Source organism: Oncorhynchus keta, chromosome 1 (assembly GCF_023373465.1).
Source record: "Oncorhynchus keta strain PuntledgeMale-10-30-2019 chromosome 1, Oket_V2, whole genome shotgun sequence".
Taxonomy (NCBI): domain Eukaryota; kingdom Metazoa; phylum Chordata; class Actinopteri; order Salmoniformes; family Salmonidae; genus Oncorhynchus; species Oncorhynchus keta.
The window spans coordinates 96,077,283-96,104,837 of record NC_068421.1 but is presented as its reverse complement, the minus strand read 5'-3'; the positions used below and the strand labels follow the sequence as shown (position 1 = coordinate 96,104,837).

Genomic DNA, 27,555 nt, shown 5'->3' with positions numbered 1-27,555 from the left:
GGAAGCATGTTGTTCGTCCTCCCAGAATCACCCTGACGGAAGATGCCCAAAGTGTCGGGGTAGGGAAGACCGGGCTCAGTCAACGGCCCCCTGTGTCCAGATAACAGTGGAAACGTTCACCGACGGGGGGGGAGGGAGGGGAAGGGTGGGGGCTGGGGAAGGAGGGAGGGGGCTGGGGAAGGAGGGTGGGGGCTGGGGAAGGAGGGAGGGGGCTGGGGAAGGAGGGTGGGGGGCTGGGGAAGGAGGGTGGGGGGCTGGGGAAGGAGGGTGGGGGGCTGGGTAAGGAGGGAGGGGGCTGGGTAAGGAGGGAGGGGGACTGGGTAAGGAAGGAGGGGGGCTGGGAAAGGGTAAGGGGGGAGGGTTGGGTAAAGGAGGAGGGAAGCCTCAGCTCCATGGGCGAGGCAGGAGAGAGGAGCGCTCCAATGGCAGTCTACTGTCAACCTCTACCTCAGGTCAGTCATTTAGAGAGAGCAGTACCACCACTGGACCAGCACTGACCAACAGCATGTCCAGAGGCTCAGCCCTGCCTATCAAATCTACTGGAAAGCCCCTGACTGGCAAAACCTTAACGGGTAAAACCTTAACGGGTAAACAACTGGTGCTCCAACTGGACCCAGACGGAACGGGCCACATCCCCAAATCCAACGGTGTGATGGAGAAGATGGTGGGCGTGACCCAGAAGGACACCGCCTGTCAGACCCCCAATGAACAGGAAGCTGGTGAGGGGTCAGGGGGCAAGGGCAGCCAGTCAGCCAGCTTCAGGAGGTCAACCATGGAGCACTTCAGCCGGTCATTCAAGGAGGCGACGGTCAGTTTGGTGCGGACCACGGAGGACCTGCGGGGGGACAAGGTGTCTCAGGGGGGTAAAGGCTCCAGATCAGCCCAGGACCGGCCCTGGGCCAAACCAGCTCCTGGAGGCCCCCAGGGACTCTGTGGTACCAGATCAGCCCAGGACAGACCCTGGGCCAAACCAGCTCCTGGAGGCCCCCAAGGAGCCAGTGGTACCAGACCACCACCCAACCAGGAGACGGATGGATACTGCCCTGACCTGGAGCTCAGTGACTCGGAGCCAGAGGCTCAAGGTCAGAGGTGGAGGCAGGGTAGGGGTGACTCGGGGGGCCAGGCAGGAGGAGACTACAGCAGGGGGAACAGCAGAGGGAAGCAGGGCCTGGGGGGGTCCAGTAGAACCTCAGCACAGAGGTGACATCCCTGACCCCTCACCTACTGTAGACACTGGCCCCAGTTCTGTCACCGCTCTGTCATTCCCTCTCTGACTACTGGAGCCCTGACCAGCCATAGAGCAGCAGGGGCCAATCGCAGCCATCTATTGGTCAACTGGGACCAGGGCCCCCTACACTGGCTGGGGCAACTATCTATCTATTGGTCAACTGGGACGTTGGCCCCCGACACTGACTGGGGCATCTATCTATTGGTCAACTGGGACCAGGGCCCCCTACACTGGCTGGGGCATCTATCTAATGGTCAACTGGGACCTGGGCCCCATACACTGGCTGGGGCATCTATCTATTGGTCAACTGGGACCAGGGCCCCCTACACTGGCTGGGGCATCTATCTATTGGTCAACTGGGACCAGGGCCCCCTACACTGGCTGGAGCATCGATCTAATGGTCAACTGGGACCAGGGCCCCCTTACACTGGCTGGAGCATTGATCTATTGGTCAACTGGGACCAGGGCCCCCTACACTGGCTGGAGCATCGATCTATTGGTCAACTGGGACCAGGGCCACCTACACTGGCTGGAGCATCTATCTATTGGTCAACTGGGACACATACAGACAGGAGGACTGATGCATGGTGGGGGTCCAGATCATCACCTCAATGGGACTGTGACGTTTGTCCTCCTGTTACGGATCCTCGATCTCTCTCCATGCTCACTGTGAGCGGAGCAGTGTTGTACCATCTTCTGAGATTAAACCACTTGTCTGTTTATTTCTGTCTTCTCTGTTTTGCTTAGAAATGTTTTTCTGTATCTGTTAGGGGTTTAACAGTATACATATTCATACAGAACCTTGTTTCGGTCGCACTGTGAGCCTGAAAGAAAACAAAACAACAAATATAACCGCTACCTACAGGCTAAACCTACGCTGTTGTCTGCCTCCTAATCAGAGTTAAACTAATATAACCACTACCTACAGGCTAAACCTACGCTGTGTTGTCTGCCTCCTAATCAGAGTTAAACTAATATAACCACTACCTACAGGCTAAACCTACGCTGTGTTGTCTGCCTCCTAATCAGAGTTAAACTAATATAACCACTACCTACAGGCTAAACCTACACTGTGTTGTCTGCCTCCTAATCAGAGTTAAACTAATATAACCACTACCTACAGGCTAAACCTACGCTGTGTTGTCTGCCTCCTAAACAGAGTTAAACTAATATAACCACTACCTACAGGCTAAACCTACGCTGTGTTGTCTGCCTCCTAAACAGAGTTAAACAAATATAACCACTACCTACAGGCTAAACCTATGCTGTGTTGTCTGCCTCCTAAACAGAGTTAAACAAATATAACCACTACCTACAGGCTAAACCTATGCTGTGTTGTCTGCCTCCTAATCAGAGTTAAACAAATATAACCACTACCTACAGGCTAAACCTATGCTGTGTTGTCTGCCTCCTAATCAGAGTTAAACAAATATAACCACTACCTACAGGCTAAACCTACGCTGTGTTGTCTGCCTCCTAAACAGAGTTAAACAAATATAACCACTATCTACAGGCTAAACCTACACTGTTGTCTGCCTCCTAAACAGAGTTAAACAAATATAACCACTACCTACAGGCTAAACCTACACTGTGTTGTCTGCCTCCTAATCAGAGTTAAACTAATATAACCACTATCTACAGGCTAAACCTACACTGTTGTCTGCCTCCTAAACAGAGTTAAACATATATAACCACTACCTACAGGCTAAACCTACGCTGTTGTCTGCCTCCTAATCAGAGTTAAACTAATATAACCACTACCTACAGGCTAAACCTACGCTGTTGTCTGCCTCCTAAACAGAGTTAAACTAATATAACCACTACCTACAGGCTAAACCTACGCTGTGTTGTCTGCCTCCTAAACAGAGTTAAACTAATATAACCACTACCTACAGGCTAAACCTACGCTGTGTTGTCTGCCTCCTAAACAGAGTTAAACAAATATAACCACTATCTACAGGCTAAACCTACACTGTTGTCTGCCTCCTAAACAGAGTTAAACAAATATAACCACTACCTACAGGCTAAACCTACACTGTGTTGTCTGCCTCCTAATCAGAGTTAAACTAATATAACCACTATCTACAGGCTAAACCTACACTGTTGTCTGCCTCCTAAACAGAGTTAAACAAATATAACCACTACCTACAGGCTAAACCTACGCTGTTGTCTGCCTCCTAATCAGAGTTAAACTAATATAACCACTACCTACAGGCTAAACCTATGCTGTGTTGTCTGCCTCCTAATCAGAGTTAAACTAATATAACCACTACCTACAGGCTAAACCTACACTGTTGTCTGCCTCCTAATCAGAGTTAAACTAATATAACCACTACCTACAGGCTAAACCTACGCTGTGTTGTCTGCCTCCTAAACAGAGTTAAACTAATATAACCACTACCTACAGGCTAAACCTACACTGTGTTGTCTGCCTCCTAATCAGAGTTAAACTAATATAACCACTACCTACAGGCTAAACCTACACTGTGTTGTCTGTAATCAGAGTTAAACAAATATAACCACTACCTACAGGCTAAACCTACACTGTTGTCTGCCTCCTAAACAGAGTTAAACTAATATAACCACTACCTACAGGCTAAACCTACGCTGTGTTGTCTGCCTCCTAATCAGAGTTAAACTAATATAACCACTACCTACAGGCTAAACCTACGCTGTGTTGTCTGCCTCCTAAACAGAGTTAAACAAATATAACCACTACCTACAGGCTAAACCTACACTGTGTTGTCTGCCTCCTAATCAGAGTTAAACTAATATAACCACTACCTACAGGCTAAACCTACACTGTTGTCTGCCTCCTAATCAGAGTTAAACTAATATAACCACTACCTACAGGCTAAACCTACGCTGTGTTGTCTGCCTCCTAATCAGAGTTAAACAAATATAACCACTACCTACAGGCTAAACCTACACTGTGTTGTCTGTAATCAGAGTTAAACAAATATAACCACTACCTACAGGCTAAACCTACGCTGTGTTGTCTGCCTCCTAATCAGAGTTAAACTAATATAACCACTACCTACAGGCTAAACCTATGCTGTTGTCTGCCTCCTAATCAGAGTTAAACATATATAACCACTACCTACAGGCTAAACCTACACTGTTGTCTGCCTCCTAATCAGAGTTAAACTAATATAACCACTACCTACAGGCTAAACCTACACTGTGTTGTCTGCCTCCTAATCAGAGTTAAACTAATATAACCACTACCTACAGGCTAAACCTACGCTGTTGTCTGCCTCCTAATCAGAGTTAAACTAATATAACCACTACCTACAGGCTAAACCTACGCTGTTGTCTGCCTCCTAATCAGAGTTAAACTAATATAACCACTACCTACAGGCTAAACCTACACTGTGTTGTCTGTAATCAGAGTTAAACTAATATAACCACTACCTACAGGCTAAACCTACGCTGTGTTGTCTGCCTCCTAATCAGAGTTAAACTAATATAACCACTACCTACAGGCTAAACCTACTGTGTTGTCTGTAATCAGAGTTAAACTAATATAACCACTACCTACAGGCTAAACCTACGCTGTGTTGTCTGCCTCCTAATCAGAGTTAAACTAATATAACCACTACCTACAGGCTAAACCTACGCTGTGTTGTCTGCCTCCTAAACAGAGTTAAACATATATAACCACTACCTACAGGCTAAACCTACGCTGTTGTCTGCCTCCTAATCAGAGTTAAACTAATATAACCACTACCTACAGGCTAAACCTACGCTGTTGTCTGCCTCCTAAACAGAGTTAAACTAATATAACCACTACCTACAGGCTAAACCTACGCTGTGTTGTCTGCCTCCTAAACAGAGTTAAACTAATATAACCACTACCTACAGGCTAAACCTACGCTGTGTTGTCTGCCTCCTAAACAGAGTTAAACAAATATAACCACTATCTACAGGCTAAACCTACACTGTTGTCTGCCTCCTAAACAGAGTTAAACAAATATAACCACTACCTACAGGCTAAACCTACACTGTGTTGTCTGCCTCCTAATCAGAGTTAAACTAATATAACCACTATCTACAGGCTAAACCTACACTGTTGTCTGCCTCCTAAACAGAGTTAAACAAATATAACCACTACCTACAGGCTAAACCTACGCTGTTGTCTGCCTCCTAATCAGAGTTAAACTAATATAACCACTACCTACAGGCTAAACCTATGCTGTGTTGTCTGCCTCCTAATCAGAGTTAAACTAATATAACCACTACCTACAGGCTAAACCTACACTGTTGTCTGCCTCCTAATCAGAGTTAAACTAATATAACCACTACCTACAGGCTAAACCTACGCTGTGTTGTCTGCCTCCTAAACAGAGTTAAACTAATATAACCACTACCTACAGGCTAAACCTACACTGTGTTGTCTGCCTCCTAATCAGAGTTAAACTAATATAACCACTACCTACAGGCTAAACCTACACTGTGTTGTCTGTAATCAGAGTTAAACAAATATAACCACTACCTACAGGCTAAACCTACACTGTTGTCTGCCTCCTAAACAGAGTTAAACTAATATAACCACTACCTACAGGCTAAACCTACGCTGTGTTGTCTGCCTCCTAATCAGAGTTAAACTAATATAACCACTACCTACAGGCTAAACCTACGCTGTGTTGTCTGCCTCCTAAACAGAGTTAAACAAATATAACCACTACCTACAGGCTAAACCTACACTGTGTTGTCTGCCTCCTAATCAGAGTTAAACTAATATAACCACTACCTACAGGCTAAACCTACACTGTTGTCTGCCTCCTAATCAGAGTTAAACTAATATAACCACTACCTACAGGCTAAACCTACGCTGTGTTGTCTGCCTCCTAATCAGAGTTAAACAAATATAACCACTACCTACAGGCTAAACCTACACTGTGTTGTCTGTAATCAGAGTTAAACAAATATAACCACTACCTACAGGCTAAACCTACGCTGTGTTGTCTGCCTCCTAATCAGAGTTAAACTAATATAACCACTACCTACAGGCTAAACCTATGCTGTTGTCTGCCTCCTAATCAGAGTTAAACATATATAACCACTACCTACAGGCTAAACCTACACTGTTGTCTGCCTCCTAATCAGAGTTAAACTAATATAACCACTACCTACAGGCTAAACCTACACTGTGTTGTCTGCCTCCTAATCAGAGTTAAACTAATATAACCACTACCTACAGGCTAAACCTACGCTGTTGTCTGCCTCCTAATCAGAGTTAAACTAATATAACCACTACCTACAGGCTAAACCTACGCTGTTGTCTGCCTCCTAATCAGAGTTAAACTAATATAACCACTACCTACAGGCTAAACCTACACTGTGTTGTCTGTAATCAGAGTTAAACTAATATAACCACTACCTACAGGCTAAACCTACGCTGTGTTGTCTGCCTCCTAATCAGAGTTAAACTAATATAACCACTACCTACAGGCTAAACCTACACTGTGTTGTCTGTAATCAGAGTTAAACTAATATAACCACTACCTACAGGCTAAACCTACGCTGTGTTGTCTGCCTCCTAATCAGAGTTAAACTAATATAACCACTACCTACAGGCTAAACCTACGCTGTTGTCTGCCTCCTAATCAGAGTTAAACATATATAACCACTACCTACAGGCTAAACCTACACTGTGTTGTCTGCCTCCTAATCAGAGTTAAACTAATATAACCACTACCTACAGGCTAAACCTACGCTGTGTTGTCTGCCTCCTAATCAGAGTTAAACTAATATAACCACTACCTACAGGCTAAACCTACACTGTTGTCTGCCTCCTAATCAGAGTTAAACTAATATAACCACTACCTACAGGCTAAACCTACGCTGTTGTCTGCCTCCTAAACAGAGTTAAACATATATAACCACTACCTACAGGCTAAACCTATGCTGTTGTCTGCCTCCTAATCAGAGTTAAACAAATATAACCACTACCTACAGGCTAAACCTACACTGTGTTGTCTGCCTCCTAATCAGAGTTAAACTAATATAACCACTACCTACAGGCTAAACCTACACTGTTGTCTGCCTCCTAATCAGAGTTAAACTAATATAACCACTACCTACAGGCTAAACCTACGCTGTGTTGTCTGCCTCCTAATCAGAGTTAAACAAATATAACCACTACCTACAGGCTAAACCTACACTGTGTTGTCTGTAATCAGAGTTAAACAAATATAACCACTACCTACAGGCTAAACCTACACTGTTGTCTGCCTCCTAAACAGAGTTAAACTAATATAACCACTACCTACAGGCTAAACCTACGCTGTGTTGTCTGCCTCCTAAACAGAGTTAAACTAATATAACCACTACCTACAGGCTAAACCTACACTGTGTTGTCTGCCTCCTAATCAGAGTTAAACTAATATAACCACTACCTACAGGCTAAACCTACACTGTGTTGTCTGTAATCAGAGTTAAACAAATATAACCACTACCTACAGGCTAAACCTACACTGTTGTCTGCCTCCTAAACAGAGTTAAACTAATATAACCACTACCTACAGGCTAAACCTACGCTGTGTTGTCTGCCTCCTAATCAGAGTTAAACTAATATAACCACTACCTACAGGCTAAACCTACGCTGTGTTGTCTGCCTCCTAAACAGAGTTAAACAAATATAACCACTACCTACAGGCTAAACCTACACTGTGTTGTCTGCCTCCTAATCAGAGTTAAACTAATATAACCACTACCTACAGGCTAAACCTACACTGTTGTCTGCCTCCTAATCAGAGTTAAACTAATATAACCACTACCTACAGGCTAAACCTACGCTGTGTTGTCTGCCTCCTAATCAGAGTTAAACAAATATAACCACTACCTACAGGCTAAACCTACACTGTGTTGTCTGTAATCAGAGTTAAACAAATATAACCACTACCTACAGGCTAAACCTACGCTGTGTTGTCTGCCTCCTAATCAGAGTTAAACTAATATAACCACTACCTACAGGCTAAACCTATGCTGTTGTCTGCCTCCTAATCAGAGTTAAACATATATAACCACTACCTACAGGCTAAACCTACACTGTTGTCTGCCTCCTAATCAGAGTTAAACTAATATAACCACTACCTACAGGCTAAACCTACACTGTGTTGTCTGCCTCCTAATCAGAGTTAAACTAATATAACCACTACCTACAGGCTAAACCTACGCTGTTGTCTGCCTCCTAATCAGAGTTAAACTAATATAACCACTACCTACAGGCTAAACCTACGCTGTTGTCTGCCTCCTAATCAGAGTTAAACTAATATAACCACTACCTACAGGCTAAACCTACACTGTGTTGTCTGTAATCAGAGTTAAACTAATATAACCACTACCTACAGGCTAAACCTACGCTGTGTTGTCTGCCTCCTAATCAGAGTTAAACTAATATAACCACTACCTACAGGCTAAACCTACACTGTGTTGTCTGTAATCAGAGTTAAACTAATATAACCACTACCTACAGGCTAAACCTACGCTGTGTTGTCTGCCTCCTAATCAGAGTTAAACTAATATAACCACTACCTACAGGCTAAACCTACGCTGTTGTCTGCCTCCTAATCAGAGTTAAACATATATAACCACTACCTACAGGCTAAACCTACACTGTGTTGTCTGCCTCCTAATCAGAGTTAAACTAATATAACCACTACCTACAGGCTAAACCTACGCTGTGTTGTCTGCCTCCTAATCAGAGTTAAACTAATATAACCACTACCTACAGGCTAAACCTACACTGTTGTCTGCCTCCTAATCAGAGTTAAACAAATATAACCACTACCTACAGGCTAAACCTACGCTGTGTTGTCTGCCTCCTAATCAGAGTTAAACTAATATAACCACTACCTACAGGCTAAACCTACACTGTGTTGTCTGCCTCCTAAACAGAGTTAAACTAATATAACCACTACCTACAGGCTAAACCTACACTGTGTTGTCTGTAATCAGAGTTAAACTAATATAACCACTACCTACAGGCTAAACCTACGCTGTGTTGTCTGCCTCCTAATCAGAGTTAAACTAATATAACCACTACCTACAGGCTAAACCTACGCTGTGTTGTCTGCCTCCTAAACAGAGTTAAACATATATAACCACTACCTACAGGCTAAACCTACGCTGTTGTCTGCCTCCTAATCAGAGTTAAACTAATATAACCACTACCTACAGGCTAAACCTACGCTGTTGTCTGCCTCCTAAACAGAGTTAAACTAATATAACCACTACCTACAGGCTAAACCTACGCTGTGTTGTCTGCCTCCTAAACAGAGTTAAACTAATATAACCACTACCTACAGGCTAAACCTACGCTGTGTTGTCTGCCTCCTAAACAGAGTTAAACAAATATAACCACTACCTACAGGCTAAACCTACACTGTTGTCTGCCTCCTAAACAGAGTTAAACTAATATAACCGCTACCTACAGGCTAAACCTACACTGTTGTCTGCCTCCTAAACAGAGTTAAACTAATATAACCGCTACCTACAGGCTAAACCTACACTGTTGTCTGCCTCCTAAACAGAGTTAAACTAATATAACCACTACCTACAGGCTAAACCTACGCTGTGTGTCTGCCTCCTAATCAGAGTTAAACTAATATAACCACTACCTACAGGCTAAACCTACACTGTGTTGTCTGCCTCCTAATCAGAGTTAAACTAATATAACCACTACCTACAGGCTAAACCTACACTGTTGTCTGCCTCCTAATCAGAGTTAAACTAATATAACCACTACCTACAGGCTAAACCTACGCTGTGTTGTCTGCCTCCTAAACAGAGTTAAACTAATATAACCACTACCTACAGGCTAAACCTACACTGTGTTGTCTGCCTCCTAATCAGAGTTAAACAAATATAACCACTACCTACAGGCTAAACCTACACTGTGTTGTCTGCCTCCTAATCAGAGTTAAACTAATATAACCACTACCTACAGGCTAAACCTACACTGTTGTCTGCCTCCTAATCAGAGTTAAACTAATATAACCACTACCTACAGGCTAAACCTACGCTGTGTTGTCTGCCTCCTAATCAGAGTTAAACAAATATAACCACTACCTACAGGCTAAACCTACACTGTGTTGTCTGCCTCCCAAACAGAGTTAAACAAATATAACCACTACCTACAGGCTAAACCTACACTGTGTTGTCTGCCTCTAATCAGAGTTAAACTAATATAACCACTACCTACAGGCTAAACCTACACTGTTGTCTGCCTCCTAATCAGAGTTAAACTAATATAACCACTACCTACAGGCTAAACCTACGCTGTGTGTCTGCCTCCTAATCAGAGTTAAACAAATATAACCACTACCTACAGGCTAAACCTACACTGTGTTGTCTGCCTCCTAATCAGAGTTAAACAAATATAACCACTACCTACAGGCTAAACCTACGCTGTGTTGTCTGCCTCCTAATCAGAGTTAAACTAATATAACCACTACCTACAGGCTAAACCTACACTGTTGTCTGCCTCCTAATCAGAGTTAAACTATATATAACCACTACCTACAGGCTAAACCTACACTGTTGTCTGCCTCCTAATCAGAGTTAAACTAATATAACCACTACCTACAGGCTAAACCTACACTGTGTTGTCTGCCTCCTAATCAGAGTTAAACTAATATAACCACTACCTACAGGCTAAACCTACGCTGTTGTCTGCCTCCTAATCAGAGTTAAACTAATATAACCACTACCTACAGGCTAAACCTACACTGTTTGTCTGCCTCCTAATCAGAGTTAAACTAATATAACCACTACCTACAGGCTAAACCTACACTGTGTCTGCCTCCTAATCAGAGTTAAACTAATATAACCACTACCTACAGGCTAAACCTACCTACGCTGTGTTGTCTGCCTCCTAATCAGAGTTAAACTAATATAACCACTACCTACAGGCTAAACCTACACTGTTGTCTGCCTGTAATCAGAGTTAAACTAATATAACCACTACCTACAGGCTAAACCTACGCTGTGTTGTCTGCCTCCTAATCAGAGTTAAACTAATATAACCACTACCTACAGGCTAAACCTACACTGTTGTCTGCCTCCTAATCAGAGTTAAACTAATATAACCACTACCTACAGGCTAAACCTACACTGTGTTGTCTGCCTCCTAATCAGAGTTAAACTAATATAACCACTACCTACAGGCTAAACCTACGCTGTTGTCTGCCTCCTAATCAGAGTTAAACATATATAACCACTACCTACAGGCTAAACCTATGCTGTTGTCTGCCTCCTAATCAGAGTTAAACAAATATAACCACTACCTACAGGCTAAACCTACGTGTTGTCTGTTGTCTATAACCACTACCTACAGGCTAAATATAACCTACAGAGTTAAACAGAGTAAACTATAACCACTACCTACAGGCTAAACCTACGCTGTGTTGTCTGCCTCCTAATCAGAGTTAAACAAATATAACCACTACCTACAGGCTAAACCTACACTGTGTTGTCTGTAATCAGAGTTAAACTAATATAACCACTACCTACAGGCTAAACCTACGCTGTTGTCTGCCTCCTAATCAGAGTTAAACTAATATAACCACTACCTACAGGCTAAACCTACGCTGTGTTGTCTGCCTCCTAAACAGAGTTAAACTAATATAACCACTACCTACAGGCTAAACCTACACTGTGTTGTCTGCCTCCTAATCAGAGTTAAACTAATATAACCACTACCTACAGGCTAAACCTACACTGTTGTCTGCCTCCTAATCAGAGTTAAACTAATATAACCACTACCTACAGGCTAAACCTACACTGTTTGTCTGCCTCCTAAACAGAGTTAAACTAATATAACCACTACCTACAGGCTAAACCTACACTGTGTTGTCTGCCTCCTAATCAGAGTTAAACTAATATAACCACTACCTACAGGCTAAACCTACTGTGTTGTCTGCCTCCTAAACAGAGTTAAACAAATATAACCACTACCTACAGGCTAAACCTACACTGTGTTGTCTGCCTCCTAATCAGAGTTAAACTAATATAACCACTACCTACAGGCTAAACCTACACTGTTGTCTGCCTCCTAATCAGAGTTAAACTAATATAACCACTACCTACAGGCTAAACCTACACTGTTGTCTGCCTCCTAATCAGAGTTAAACAAATATAACCACTACCTACAGGCTAAACCTACACTGTGTTGTCTGTAATCAGAGTTAAACAAATATAACCACTACCTACAGGCTAAACCTATGCTGTGTTGTCTGCCTCCTAATCAGAGTTAAACTAATATAACCACTACCTACAGGCTAAACCTATGCTGTTGTCTGCCTCCTAATCAGAGTTAAACTAATATAACCACTACCTACAGGCTAAACCTACACTGTGTTGTCTGCCTCCTAATCAGAGTTAAACTAATATAACCACTACCTACAGGCTAAACCTACACTGTGTTGTCTGCCTCCTAATCAGAGTTAAACTAATATAACCACTACCTACAGGCTAAACCTACGCTGTTGTCTGCCTCCTAATCAGAGTTAAACCAATATAACCACTACCTACAGGCTAAACCTACACTGTTGTCTGCCTCCTAATCAGAGTTAAACTAATATAACCACTACCTACAGGCTAAACCTACACTGTTGTCTGCCTCCTAAACAGAGTTAAACATATAACTGCCTACAGGCTAATCAGAGTCTAAACTAATATAACCACTACCTACAGGCTAAACCTACACTGTGTGTCTGCCTCCTAATCAGAGTTAAACAATATAACCACTACCTACAGGCTAAACCTACGCTGTTGTCTGCCTCCTAATCAGAGTTAAACTATATAACCACTACCTACAGGCTAAACCTACACTGTTGTCTGCCTCCTAATCAGAGTTAAACTAATATAACCACTACCTACAGGCTAAACCTACGCTGTGTTGTCTGCCTCCTAATCAGAGTTAAACTAATATAACCACTACCTACAGGCTAAACCTACGCTGTTGTCTGCCTCCTAATCAGAGTTAAACTAATATAACCACTACCTACAGGCTAAACCTACGCTGTTGTCTGCCTCCTAAACAGAGTTAAACTAATATAACCACTACCTACAGGCTAAACCTACACTGTGTTGTCTGCCTCCTAATCAGAGTTAAACTAATATAACCACTACCTACAGGCTAAACCTACGCTGTTGTCTGCCTCCTAAACAGAGTTAAACTAATATAACCACTACCTACAGGCTAAACCTACACTGTGTTGTCTGCCTCCTAAACAGAGTTAAACTAATATAACCACTACCTACAGGCTAAACCTACACTGTGTTGTCTGTAATCAGAGTTAAACTAATATAACCACTACCTACAGGCTAAACCTATGCTGTTGTCTGCCTCCTAATCAGAGTTAAACAAATATAACCACTACCTACAGGCTAAACCTACACTGTGTTGTCTGCCTCCTAATCAGAGTTAAACATATATAACCACTACCTACAGGCTAAACCTATGCTGTTGTCTGCCTCCTAATCAGAGTTAAACAAATATAACCACTACCTACAGGCTAAACCTACACTGTTGTCTGCCTCCTAATCAGAGTTAAACAAATATAACCACTACCTACAGGCTAAACCTACACTGTGTTGTCTGTAATCAGAGTTAAACTAATATAACCACTACCTACAGGCTAAACCTATGCTGTGTTGTCTGTAAACAGAGTTAAACTAATATAACCACTACCTACAGGCTAAACCTACACTGTGTTGTCTGCCTCCTAATCAGAGTTAAACTAATATAACCACTACCTACAGGCTAAACCTACGCTGTGTTGTCTGCCTCCTAATCAGAGTTAAACTAATATAACCACTACCTACAGGCTAAACCTACGCTGTGTTGTCTGCCTCCTAATCAGAGTTAAACTAATATAACCACTACCTACAGGCTAAACCTACGCTGTGTTGTCTGCCTCCTAATCAGAGTTAAACCAATATAACCACTACCTACAGGCTAAACCTACACTGTTGTCTGCCTCCTAAACAGAGTTAAACTAATATAACCGCTACCTACAGGCTAAACCTACGCTGTTGTCTGCCTCCTAAACAGAGTTAAACATATATATATATATATATATATATATATATATATATATATATATATATATATATATTATTATTATTATTATTATTATTACATATATAACCACTACCTACAGGCTAAACCTACACTGTTGTCTGCCTCCTAATCAGAGTTAAACAAATATAACCACTACCTACAGGCTAAACCTACGCTGTGTTGTCTGCCTCCTAAACAGAGTTAAACTAATATAACCACTACCTACAGGCTAAACCTACGCTGTTGTCTGCCTCCTAAACAGAGTTAAACAAATATAACCACTACCTACAGGCTAAACCTACGCTGTGTTGTCTGCCTCCTAAACAGAGTTAAACTAATATAACCACTACCTACAGGCTAAACCTACGCTGTGTTGTCTGCCTCCTAATCAGAGTTAAACTAATATAACCACTACCTACAGGCTAAACCTACGCTGTTGTCTGCCTCCTAAACAGAGTTAAACTAATATAACCACTACCTACAGGCTAAACCTACACTGTTGTCTGCCTCCTAAACAGAGTTAAACTAATATAACCACTACCTACAGGCTAAACCTACACTGTTGTCTGCCTCCTAAACAGAGTTAAACAATATAACCACTACCTACAGGCTAAACCTACACTGTTGTCTGCCTCCTAATCAGAGTTAAACAAATATAACCACTACCTACAGGCTAAACCTACACTGTGTTGTCTGCCTCCTAATCAGAGTTAAACTAATATAACCACTACCTACAGGCTAAACCTATGCTGTTGTCTGCCTCCTAATCAGAGTTAAACAATATAACCACTACCTACAGGCTAAACCTACACTGTGTTGTCTGCCTCCTAATCAGAGTTAAACATAATATAACCACTACCTACAGGCTAAACCTATGCTGTGTTGTCTGCCTCCTAATCAGAGTTAAACTAATATAACCACTACCTACAGGCTAAACCTACGCTGTGTCTGTCTCCTAATCAGAGTTAAACAAATATAACCACTGCCTCCTAAACAGAGTTAAACAAGTTAAACTAATATAACCACTACCTACAGGCTAAACCTACGCTGTGTTGTCTGCCTCCTAATCAGAGTTAAACTAATATAACCACTACCTACAGGCTAAACCTACACTGTGTTGTCTGCCTCCTAAACAGAGTTAAACTAATATAACCACTACCTACAGGCTAAACCTACACTGTGTTGTCTGTAATCAGAGTTAAACTAATATAACCACTACCTACAGGCTAAACCTATGCTGTGTTGTCTGCCTCCTAATCAGAGTTAAACTAATATAACCACTACCTACAGGCTAAACCTACGCTGTTGTCTGCCTCCTAAACAGAGTTAAACAAATATAACCACTACCTACAGGCTAAACCTATGCTGTTGTCTGCCTCCTAAACAGAGTTAAACAAATATAACCACTACCTACAGGCTAAACCTACGCTGTGTTGTCTGCCTCCTAATCAGAGTTAAACAAATATAACCACTACCTACAGGCTAAACCTACACTGTGTTGTCTGCCTCCTAATCAGAGTTAAACTAATATAACCACTACCTACAGGCTAAACCTACGCTGTGTTGTCTGCCTAATCAGAGTTAAACTAATATAACCACTACCTACAGGCTAAACCTATGCTGTTGTCTGCCTCCTAAACAGAGTTAAACAAATATAACCACTACCTACAGGCTAAACCTACACTGTGTTGTCTGCCTCCTAAACAGAGTTAAACTAATATAACCACTACCTACAGGCTAAACCTACACTGTGTTGTCTGCCTCCTAATCAGAGTTAAACTAATATAACCACTACCTACAGGCTAAACCTATGCTGTGTTGTCTGCCTCCTAATCAGAGTTAAACTAATATAACCACTACCTACAGGCTAAACCTACACTGTTGTCTGCCTCCTAAACAGAGTTAAACAAATATAACCACTACCTACAGGCTAAACCTATGCTGTTGTCTGCCTCCTAAACAGAGTTAAACAAATATAACCACTACCTACAGGCTAAACCTACGCTGTGTTGTCTGCCTCCTAATCAGAGTTAAACAAATATAACCACTACCTACAGGCTAAACCTACACTGTGTTGTCTGCCTCCTAATCAGAGTTAAACTAATATAACCACTACCTACAGGCTAAACCTACGCTGTGTTGTCTGTAATCAGAGTTAAACTAATATAACCACTACCTACAGGCTAAACCTACGCTGTGTTGTCTGCCTCCTAAACAGAGTTAAACAAATATAACCACTACCTACAGGCTAAACCTACACTGTGTTGTCTGCCTCCTAATCAGAGTTAAACATATTTCAGGCTGATCTGATAGAACAACTAGAGCCTATATGTAATAAAAGGTTTGCGCATTTCAAACTGTCCTTTTGTGAGGCGCAGCCGGGAACTAGTTCTGTAAGATGGAGAGGTGGGGAGGATAAACAGGGAGCATTTCCTGTCATCGTTCACATCTCCAGTTTGACAACATTTTGGGTTCCTAGTAGATTACAGTGGTGATGGACAGAGAGCATGTCTCCACGCTCATCTAGAATAGATTACAGTGGTGATGGACAGAGAGCATGTCTCCACGCTCATCTAGACTAGATTAGAGGTGATGGACAGAGAGCATGTCTCCACGCTCATCTAGAATAGATTACAGTGGTGATGGACAGAGAGCATGTCTCCACGCTCATCTAGAATAGATTACAGTGGTGATGGACAGAGAGCATGTCTCCACTCTCATCTAGAATAGATTACAGAGGTGATGGACAGAGAGCATGTCTCCACTCTCATCTAGAATAGATTAGAGGTGATGGACAGAGAGCATGTCTCCACTCTCATCTAGAATAGATTAGAGGTGATGGACAGAGAGCATGTCTCCACGCTCATCTAGACTAGATTAGAGGTGATGGACAGAGAGCATGTCTCCACTCTCATCTAGAATAGATTACAGAGGTGATGGACAGAGAGCATGTCTCCACTCTCATCTAGAATAGATTAGAGGTGATGGACAGAGAGCATGTCTCCACGCTCATCTAGAATAGATTAGAGGTGATGGACAGAGTTAAACATGTCTCCACGCTCATCTAGAGGCTAGATTACAGAGGTGATGGACAGAGAGCATGTCTCCACGCTCATCTAGAGTAGATTACAGAGGTGATGGACAGAGAGCATGTCTCCACGCTCATCTAGAATAGATTACAGTGGTGATGGACAGAGAGCATGTCTCCACGCTCATCTAGAGTAGATTACAGTGGTGATGGACAGAGAGCATGTCTCCACGCTCATCTAGAGTAGATTACAGTGGTGATGGACAGAGAGCATGTCTCCACGCTCATCTAGAATAGATTACAGTGGTGATGGACAGAGAGCATGTCTCCACGCTCATCTAGAATAGATTACAGTGGTGATGGACAGAGAGCATGTCTCCACGCTCATCTAGAATAGATTACAGTGGTGATGGACAGAGAGCATGTCTCCACGCTCATCTAGAATAGATTACAGTGGTGATGGACAGAGAGCATGTCTCCACGCTCATCTAGAATAGATTACAGTGGTGATGGACAGAGAGCATGTCTCCACGCTCATCTAGAATAGATTAGAGGTGATGGACAGAGAGCATGTCTCCACGCTCATCTAGAATAGATTACAGAGGTGATGGACAGAGAGCATGTCTCCACGCTCATCTAGAATAGATTACAGAGGTGATGGACAGAGAGCATGTCTCCACGCTCATCTAGAATAGATTACAGAGGTGATGGACAGAGAGCATGTCTCCACGCTCATCTAGAGTAGATTACAGAGGTGATGGACAGAGAGCATGTCTCCACGCTCATCTAGAGTAGATTACAGAGGTGATGGACAGAGAGCATGTCTCCACGCTCATCTAGAATAGATTACAGAGGTGATGGACAGAGAGCATGTCTCCACGCTCATCTAGAATAGATTACAGTGGTGATGGACAGAGAGCATGTCTCCACTCTCATCTAGAATAGATTACAGTGGTGATGGACAGAGAGCATGTCTCCACGCTCATCTAGAATAGATTACAGTGGTGATGGACAGAGAGCATGTCTCCACGCTCATCTAGAATAGATTACAGTGGTGATGGACAGAGAGCATGTCTCCACGCTCATCTAGAATAGATTACAGTGGTGATGGACAGAGAGCATGTCTCCACGCTCATCTAGAATAGATTACAGTGGTGATGGACAGAGAGCATGTCTCCACGCTCATCTAGAATAGATTACAGTGGTGATGGACAGAGAGCATGTCTCCACGCTCATCTAGAATAGATTACAGAGGTGATGGACAGAGAGCATGTCTCCACGCTCATCTAGAATAGATTACAGAGGTGATGGACAGAGAGCATGTCTCCACGCTCATCTAGAATAGATTACAGTGGTGATGGACAGAGAGCATGTCTCCACGCTCATCTAGAATAGATTACAGTGGTGATGGACAGAGAGCATGTCTCCACGCTCATCTAGAATAGATTACAGTGGTGATGGACAGAGAGCATGTCTCCACGCTCATCTAGAATAGATTACAGTGGTGATGGACAGAGAGCATGTCTCCACGCTCATCTAGAATAGATTACAGTGGTGATGGACAGAGAGCATGTCTCCACGCTCATCTAGAATAGATTACAGTGGTGATGGACAGAGAGCATGTCTCCACGCTCATCTAGAATAGATTACAGTGGTGATGGACAGAGAGCATGTCTCCACGCTCATCTAGAATAGATTACAGTGGTGATGGACAGAGAGCATGTCTCCACGCTCATCTAGAATAGATTACAGTGGTGATGGACAGAGAGCATGTCTCCACGCTCATCTAGAATAGATTACAGTGGTGATGGACAGAGAGCATGTCTCCACGCTCATCTAGAATAGATTACAGTGGTGATGGACAGAGAGCATGTCTCCACGCTCATCTAGAATAGATTACAGAGGTGATGGACAGAGAGCATGTCTCCACGCTCATCTAGAATAGATTACAGAGGTGATGGACAGAGAGCATGTCTCCACGCTCATCTAGAATAGATTACAGTGGTGATGGACAGAGAGCATGTCTCCACGCTCATCTAGAATAGATTACAGTGGTGATGGACAGAGAGCATGTCTCCACGCTCATCTAGAATAGATTACAGTGGTGATGGACAGAGAGCATGTCTCCACGCTCATCTAGAATAGATTACAGTGGTGATGGACAGAGAGCATGTCTCCACGCTCATCTAGAATAGATTACAGTGGTGATGGACAGAGAGCATGTCTCCACGCTCATCTAGAATAGATTACAGTGGTGATGGACAGAGAGCATGTCTCCACTCTCATCTAGAATAGATTACAGTGGTGATGGACAGAGAGCATGTCTCCACGCTCATCTAGAATAGATTACAGTGGTGATGGACAGAGAGCATGTCTCCACGCTCATCTAGAATAGATTACAGGGTGATGGACAGAGAGCATGTCTCCACGCTCATCTAGAATAGATTAGAGGTGATGGACAGAGAGCATGTCTCCACGCTCATCTAGAATAGATTACAGAGGTGATGGACAGAGAGCATGTCTCCACGCTCATCTAGAATAGATTACAGAGGTGATGGACAGAGAGCATGTCTCCACGCTCATCTAGAATAGATTACAGTGGTGATGGACAGAGAGCATGTCTCCACGCTCATCTAGAATAGATTACAGAGGTGATGGACAGAGAGCATGTCTCCACGCTCATCTAGAATAGATTACAGTGGTGATGGACAGAGAGCATGTCTCCACGCTCATCTAGACTAGATTACAGTGGTGATGGACAGAGAGCATGTCTCCACGCTCATCTAGAATAGATTACAGAGGTGATGGACAGAGAGCATGTCTCCACGCTCATCTAGAATAGATTAGAGGTGATGGACAGAGAGCATGTCTCCACGCTCATCTAGAATAGATTACAGTGGTGATGGACAGAGAGCATGTCTCCACGCTCATCTAGAATAGATTACAGTGGTGATGGACAGAGAGCATGTCTCCACGCTCATCTAGAATAGATTACAGAGGTGATGGACAGAGAGCATGTCTCCACGCTCATCTAGAATAGATTAGAGGTGATGGACAGAGAGCATGTCTCCACGCTCATCTAGAATAGATTACAGTGGTGATGGACAGAGAGCATGTCTCCACGCTCATCTAGAATAGATTACAGAGGTGATGGACAGAGAGCATGTCTCCACGCTCATCTAGAATAGATTACAGTGGTGATGGACAGAGAGCATGTCTCCACGCTCATCTAGAATAGATTATAGTGGTGATGGACAGAGAGCATGTCTCCACACTCATCTAGAATAGATTATAGTGGTGATGGACAGAGAGCATGTCTCCACGCTCATCTAGAATAGATTACAGTGGTGATGGACAGAGAGCATGTCTCCACGCTCATCTAGAATAGATTACAGTGGTGATGGACAGAGAGCATGTCTCCACGCTCATCTAGAATAGATTACAGTGGTGATGGACAGAGAGCATGTCTCCACGCTCATCTAGAATAGATTACAGTGGTGATGGACAGAGAGCATGTCTCCACGCTCATCTAGAATAGATTACAGTGGTGATGGACAGAGAGCATGTCTCCACGCTCATCTAGAATAGATTACAGAGGTGATGGACAGAGAGCATGTCTCCACGCTCATCTAGAAGAGATTACAGTGGTGATGGACAGAGAGCATGTCTCCACGCTCATCTAGAAGAGATTACAGTGGTGATGGACAGAGAGCATGTCTCCACGCTCATCTAGAATAGATTACAGTGGTGATGGACAGAGAGCATGTCTCCACGCTCATCTAGAATAGATTACAGTGGTGATGGACAGAGAGCATGTCTCCACGCTCATCTAGAATAGATTACAGAGGTGATGGACAGAGAGCATGTCTCCACGCTCATCTAGAAGAGATTACAGTGGTGATGGACAGAGAGCATGTCTCCACGCTCATCTAGAATAGATTACAGAGGTGATGGACAGAGAGCATGTCTCCATCTGACATGTTCTCATCTAGACTAGATTACAGTGGTGATGGACAGAGAGCATGTCTCCACGCTCATCTAGAATAGATTACAGTGGTGATGGACAGAGAGCATGTCTCCACGCTCATCTAGAATAGATTACAGTGGTGATGGACAGAGAGCATGTCTCCACGCTCATCTAGAAGAGATTACAGTGGTGATGGACAGAGAGCATGTCTCAGCTCATCTAGAATAGATTACAGAGGTGATGGACAGAGAGCATGTCTCCACGCTCATCTAGAATGATTAGTGGTGATGGACAGAGGCATGTCTCCACGCTCTAGAATAGATTAGAGGTGATGGACAGAGAGCATGTCTCCACGCTCATCTAGAATAGATTACAGTGGTGATGGACAGAGAGCATGTCTCCACGCTCATCTAGAATAGATTACAGTGGTGATGGACAGAGAGCATGTCTCCACGCTCATCTAGAATAGATTACAGTGGTGATGGACAGAGAGCATGTCTCCACGCTCATCTAGAATAGCCTCTGCATCTGCCAACACCTCAGACATGTTGACACATTTACACCAACATCACCTCAGTATTCCATGGGAGCAAGACTGAAACGCACGTACATAACACAACTAAACCCTCAGCTGATTCGGATCAGGCCAAAATAATCAAGAGCGATATGTGCGGCCATTCTCAGTGGTTAGAAGGTCAGGGGTCAGGATGTCGGGGTTAGGGGGTTAGGATGTCGGGGTTAGGGGGTCAGGATGTCGGGGTTAGGGGGTCAGGATGTCGGGGTTAGGGGGTCAGGATGTCGGGGTTAGGGGGTCGGGATGTCGGGGTTAGGGGGTCGGGATGTCGGGGTTAGGGGGTCAGGATGTCGGGGTTAGGGGGTCGGGATGTCGGGGTTAAGGGGTCGGGATGTCGGGGTTAGGGGGTCGGGATGTCGGGGTTTAGGGGGTCAGGGATGTCGGGGTTAAGGGGTCAGGGGTTATGTGTCGGGGTTAGGGGGTCAGGATGTCGGGGTCAGGATGTCGGGGTTAGGGGGTCAGGATGTCGGGGTCAGGATGTCTGGGGGGGTTAATGGGGTCAGGGCTTTAGGGGGTCAGGATGTCTGGATTAAGGGGTCGGGCTTAGGGGGTCAGGATGTCGGGCTTAAGGGGTCAGGGTGTCTGGGTTCAACATGACACTGGATCTGCAGGGGAACCTCAACATGACACTGGATCTGCAGGGGAACCTCAACATGACACTGGATCTGCAGGGGAACCTCAACATGACACAGAGGTTGGTGGTGTACACCTGAGCTCACACCGAGTCTCATGGCAACGGGTCTGAATACTTATGTAAATAAGCTATTTGTTTTCTATTTGTAATAAATTTACAACAACAAAAACTGTTAACTTTGTCATATCGTTATAGCCGCGTCCTCAGAGCATGCGCAGACTGTTGGAAAAGCATTCCAGATGATGCTGGTTGAGAGAATGCCAAGAGTGTGCAAAGCTGTCACCGTAAAGGGTGTCTTCTTTGAAGAATCTCAAATATAAAATATATTTAGATTTGTTTGAAAAGTAACCACTTTTTTTGGTTACTACATGATTCCACATGTGTTATTTCATAGTTGTCATGTCTTCACTATTATTCTACAATGTAGAAAATAGTAAAAATAAAGAAAAGCCTTGATGTTGTGAAACTTATGACCGGTAGTGTATAAGCTGGAATCAGAAGCCCAAGTAGTGTTTTTCATTAGTTTACTCTAATTAGGGGAGGGGTGGTAGGGTTAGGGGAAAATAATGAAGGAAAATGGATTTTTAAAAGATAACCACACCCAGTGCATTCAGAAAGTATTCAGACCCCTTGACTTTTTCCACATGTTGTTACTTTACAGCCTTTATTCTGAAATGGATTCAATAAACAAAAAAATAAACGTTCCATTTTCAGGTCCATTTTCAGGTCCATTTTCAGGTCCATTTTCAGGTCCCGGTCTTTAAAAGATCATTAGTAAAAATCCAAATAACTTCACAGATCTTCATTGTAAAGGGTTTAAACACTGTTTTCCATGCTTGTTCAATGACCCATAAACAATTAATGAACATGCACCTGTGGAACGGTCGTTAAGACACTAACAGTTTACAGACGGTAGGCAATTAAGGTCACAGTAATGAAAACTTAGGACACTATAAAGAGGCCTTTCTACTGACTCTGAAAAACACCAAAAGAAAGTTGCCCAGGGTCCCTGCGTGAACTTGCCTTAGGCACGCTGCAAGGAGGATGCAGATTTAGCCAGGGCAATAAATTGCAATGTCCGTACTGAGACGCCTAAGACAGCGCTACAGGGAGACAGGACGGACAGCTGATCGTCCTCACAGTGGCAGACCATGTGTAACAACTCCTGCACAGGATCGGTACATCCGAACATCACACCTGCGGGACAGTTACAGGATGGCAACAACAACTGCCCGAGTTACACCAAGAACGCACAATCCCTCCATCAGTGCTCAGACTCTCTGCAATAGGCTGCTAGAGGCTGGACTGAGGGCTTGTAGGCCTGTTGTAAGGCAGGTCCTCACCAGACATCACCGGCAACAACGTTGGCTATGGGCACAAACCCACCGTCGCTGGACCAGACAGGACTGGCAAAAAGTGCTCTTCACTGACGAGTTGTGGTTTTGCCTCACATGGGATGATGGTCAGATTCTAGGTGGAGGGTCCGTCATGGTCTGGGGCGGTGTGTCACAGCATCATTAGACTGAGCTTGTTGTCATTGCAGGCAATCTCAACGCTGTGTGTTACAGGGAAGACATCCTCCTCCCTCATGTGGGACCCTTCCTGCAGGCTCATCCTGACATGACCCTCCAGCATGACAATGTCACCAGCCATACCGCTACGTTTCTGTGCGTGATTTCCTGCAAGACAGGAATGTCAGTGTTCTGCCAGAGCCTGGATCTCAATCCCATTGAGCACGTCTGGGACCTGTTGGATCGGAGGGTGAGGGCTCGGGCCATTCAATATACAACCATGTATAATTACATTACTATAGTAACAACCTACAACCATGTATAATTACATTACTATAGTAACAGAACCTACAACCATGTACAATTACATTACTGTAGTAACAGAACATACAACCATGTATAATTACGTTACTATAGTAACACAACCTACAACCATGTATAATTACATTACTATAGTAACAGAACATACAACCATGTATAATTACGTTACTATAGTAACAGAACCTACAACCATGTATAATTACATTACTATAGTAACAGAACCTACAACCATGTATAATTACATTACTATAGTAACACAACCTACAACCATGTATAATTACGTTACTATAGTAACAGAACATACAACCATGTATAATTACGTTACTGTAGTAACAGAACATACAACCATGTATAATTACGTTACTGTAGTAACAGAACATACAACCATGTATAATTACGTTACTGTAGTAACAGAACATACAACCATGTATAATTACGTTACTGTAGTAACAGAACATACAACCATGTATAATTACGTTACTATAGTAACAGAACATACAACCATGTATAATTACGTTACTATAGTAACAGAACATACAACCATGTACAATTACGTTACTATACTGTGATGACCCTCCCACTCTGTATTCTTTCTCTTTGCTCTTGTTTTCCTTATTAGGATGTCGGTGGGCGGAGCCTGGAGGGTCGTCAGACACATGGGAAACACCTGGGCTCGGGTGTGTCCCGGGATAAATACACCTCTTCCCCATTCATTGAGGAGACTCCATGCAGACACACTGATAGATTTAGGTTGTGGCATTTCGTGGCTGGTTTTGTTTGTTTGCTTTGGCACCTTTCAACGCCCCTCATTATCACATTTATGCGTGCAAACACTCACTACTGACTACACACACCATTGTTAATTGTATTTACATTACTTCAGGTAATAAATATATTTTGTTATTCGTTGTCTCCCTTTTTATTCTGAACTTGGAGCCGGTTCGTGACCGAACTCACCTAAAGAAGAGGATGAAACTGCAGCATGATGAAATAAAACGTGGCTCGTTTTCAAAATAAAATAATATCATTGACTTGAACATCATTATCTGCTAAGATATATTTGCTCAAAATTATTGACAACAGTGAACTGTTTCTTCCTGTGTTGAGCTGCTCTCTCCACTTCCTGTCTGTTGAGCTGCTCTCTCCACTTCCTGTCTGTTGAGCTTCTCTCTCCACTTCCTGTCTGTTGAACTGCTCTCTCCACTTCCTGTCTGTTGAGCTGCTCTCTCCACTTCCTGTCTGTTGAGCTGCTCTCTCCACTTCCTGTCTGTTGAGCTGCTCTCTCCACTTCCTGTCTGTTGAGCTGCTCTCTCCACTTCCTGTATGTTGAGCTGCTCTCTCCACTTCCTGTCTGTTGAGCTGCTCTCTCCACTTCCTGTCTGTTGAGCTGCTCTCTCCACTTCCTGTCTGTTGAGCTGCTCTCTCCACTTCCTGTCTGTTGAGCTGCTCTCTCCACTTCCTGTCTGTTGAGCTGCTGTCTTCCTGACCTGCACGGATATATTGATGTATCTGTTTACGTGAACTTTTGTAATCTTTAGTCCTCTCTTTATGCAATGTATGTATTTTCATATCTCAGGCAGTGGCCACATGTTTTAAAATGCTCCTTTGACCTAAGCGATAATGATATGACTAATGTTTTCACGAAAACCTCTGTCGGTGTCTTAGACCACAACAAGCACTTCACACAGCACTGGTTTAAAGTAGCATATACAGAATGGGCACTTCAATGGTTAGCACACTTTGAGGTTAAAAAACCCACCTACCATGTTTTTCCATTAGATATCCCATATCTGTGGTTAAAATGTTTCTCTAGTTATAACACTGTACCAACTGAAGAGCATGGCTGGGCCCTGGTCAAAAGTAGGGCACTATAAAGGGAATGGGGCCCTGGTCAAAAGTAGGGCACTATAAAGAGAATAGGGCCCTGGTCAAAAGTAGGGCACTATAAAGAGAATAGGGCCCTGGTCAAAAGTAGGGCACTATAAAGGGAATAGGGCCCTGGTCAAAAGTAGGGCACTATAAAGGGAATAGGGCCCTGGTAAAAATAGGACACAATATAGGGAATAGGGCTCTGGTCTATAGTAGTGTACTATATAGGGAATAGGGCTCTGGTCTAAAGTAGTTTACTATAAAGGGAATAGAGCTCTGGTCTGAAGTAGTGTACTATATAGGGAATAGGGCTCTGGTCTAAAGTAGTGCACTATAAAGGGAATAGGGCTCTGGTCTAAAGTAGTTTACTATAAAGGGAATAGGGCTCTGGTCTAAAGTAGTTTACTATAAAGGGAATAGGGCTCTGGTCTATAGTAGTGTACTATATAGGGAATAGAGCTCTGGTCTGAAGTAGTGTACTATATAGGGAATAGGGCTCTGGTCTAAAGTAGTGCACTATATAGGGAATAGGGCTCTGGTCTAAAGTAGTTTACTATAAAGGGAATAGGGCTCTGGTCTAAATTAGTACCACTATATAGGGAATAGGGCCCTGGTAAAAGTAGGGCACTATAAAAAAGTGAATAGGGCTCTGGTCTATAGTAGTGCACTATATAGGGAATAGTGATCTGGTCTAAAGTAGGGCACTATAAAAAGGGAATAGGGTGCCATTTGGAACACACAAGATCAAACGTACATGAACCACTGCTTGATATCAGAGGCACAACTCTCAGCACGACCAATGACTTCTTATGACTGTTCTGCAGTTGAGGTATGACCAGTGATGTAGTGATAAAAACAGTTGAGGTATGACCAGTGATGTAGTGGTAAAAACAGTTGAGGTATGACCAGTGATGTAGTGGTAAAAACAGCTGAGGTATGACCAGTGATGTAGTGGTAAAAACAGCTGAGGTATGACCAGTGATGTAGTGGTAAAAACAGTTGAGGTATAACCAGTGATGTAGTGGTAAAAACAGCTGAGGTATGACCAGTGATGTAGTGGTAAAAACAGCTGAGGTATGACCAGTGATGTAGTGGTAAAAACAGTTGAGGTATAACCAGTGATGTAGTGGTAAAAACAGCTGAGGTATGACCAGTGATGTAGTGGTAAAAACAGTTGAGGTATAACCAGTGATGTAGTGGTAAAAACAGTTGAGGTATAACCAGTGATGTAGTGGTAAAAACAGCTGAGGTATGACCAGTGATGTAGTGGTAAAAACAGTTGAGGTATAACCAGTGATGTAGTGGTAAAAACAGCTGAGGTATGACCAGTGATGTAGTGGTAAAAACAGTT

At 43.3% G+C, this 27,555-nt stretch overlaps 1 protein-coding gene and 2 long non-coding RNA genes across 47 annotated transcripts in view; 2 read left to right on the top strand and 1 right to left on the bottom strand.

Annotated features, from left to right (window-relative positions):
- The window catches only part of LOC118387411 (protein Jade-3-like), a 53,071-nt gene extending 51,121 nt beyond the window's left edge, over positions 1–1,950 (top strand). The window contains exon 12 of the mRNA XM_052525609.1: positions 330–1,950. Within this exon, the coding sequence (XP_052381569.1) occupies positions 330–1,204 (875 nt within the window). The 3' untranslated portion in view covers positions 1,205–1,950. The remainder of the gene's footprint in view (positions 1–329) is intronic.
- Positions 1,951–8,601: 6,651 nt separating this feature from the next.
- Positions 8,602–16,190, bottom strand: LOC127908692 (uncharacterized). Of its 3 annotated transcripts, XR_008068083.1 has the most exons (5): positions 15,408–15,584; positions 14,408–14,791; positions 13,759–13,821; positions 13,252–13,507; positions 8,602–9,482 (listed from the first exon to the last, which is right to left on the bottom strand). It is a non-coding gene; the product is annotated as an uncharacterized LOC127908692 (long non-coding RNA). The 3 variants fall into 3 exon arrangements; XR_008068082.1 differs by lacking the exons at positions 13,759–13,821; positions 14,408–14,791; positions 15,408–15,584 and adding an exon at positions 16,109–16,190 and having other exon boundaries at positions 13,252–13,567; XR_008068084.1 differs by lacking the exons at positions 13,759–13,821; positions 14,408–14,791; positions 15,408–15,584 and adding an exon at positions 15,173–15,243 and having other exon boundaries at positions 13,252–13,567.
- Positions 16,191–16,236: 46 nt separating this feature from the next.
- LOC127908681 (uncharacterized) lies at positions 16,237–21,294 on the top strand. 43 transcript variants are annotated; one of them, XR_008068043.1, is made up of 6 exons: positions 16,238–16,889; positions 17,088–17,135; positions 17,184–17,281; positions 17,385–18,282; positions 19,233–19,632; positions 19,830–20,919. It is a non-coding gene; the product is annotated as an uncharacterized LOC127908681 (long non-coding RNA). The 43 variants fall into 43 exon arrangements; XR_008068026.1 differs by lacking the exon at positions 17,088–17,135 and adding an exon at positions 17,040–17,087; XR_008068040.1 differs by adding exons at positions 20,926–21,075; positions 21,176–21,294 and having other exon boundaries at positions 16,239–17,281; positions 19,830–20,375.
- Positions 21,295–27,555: the final 6,261 nt, after the last annotated feature.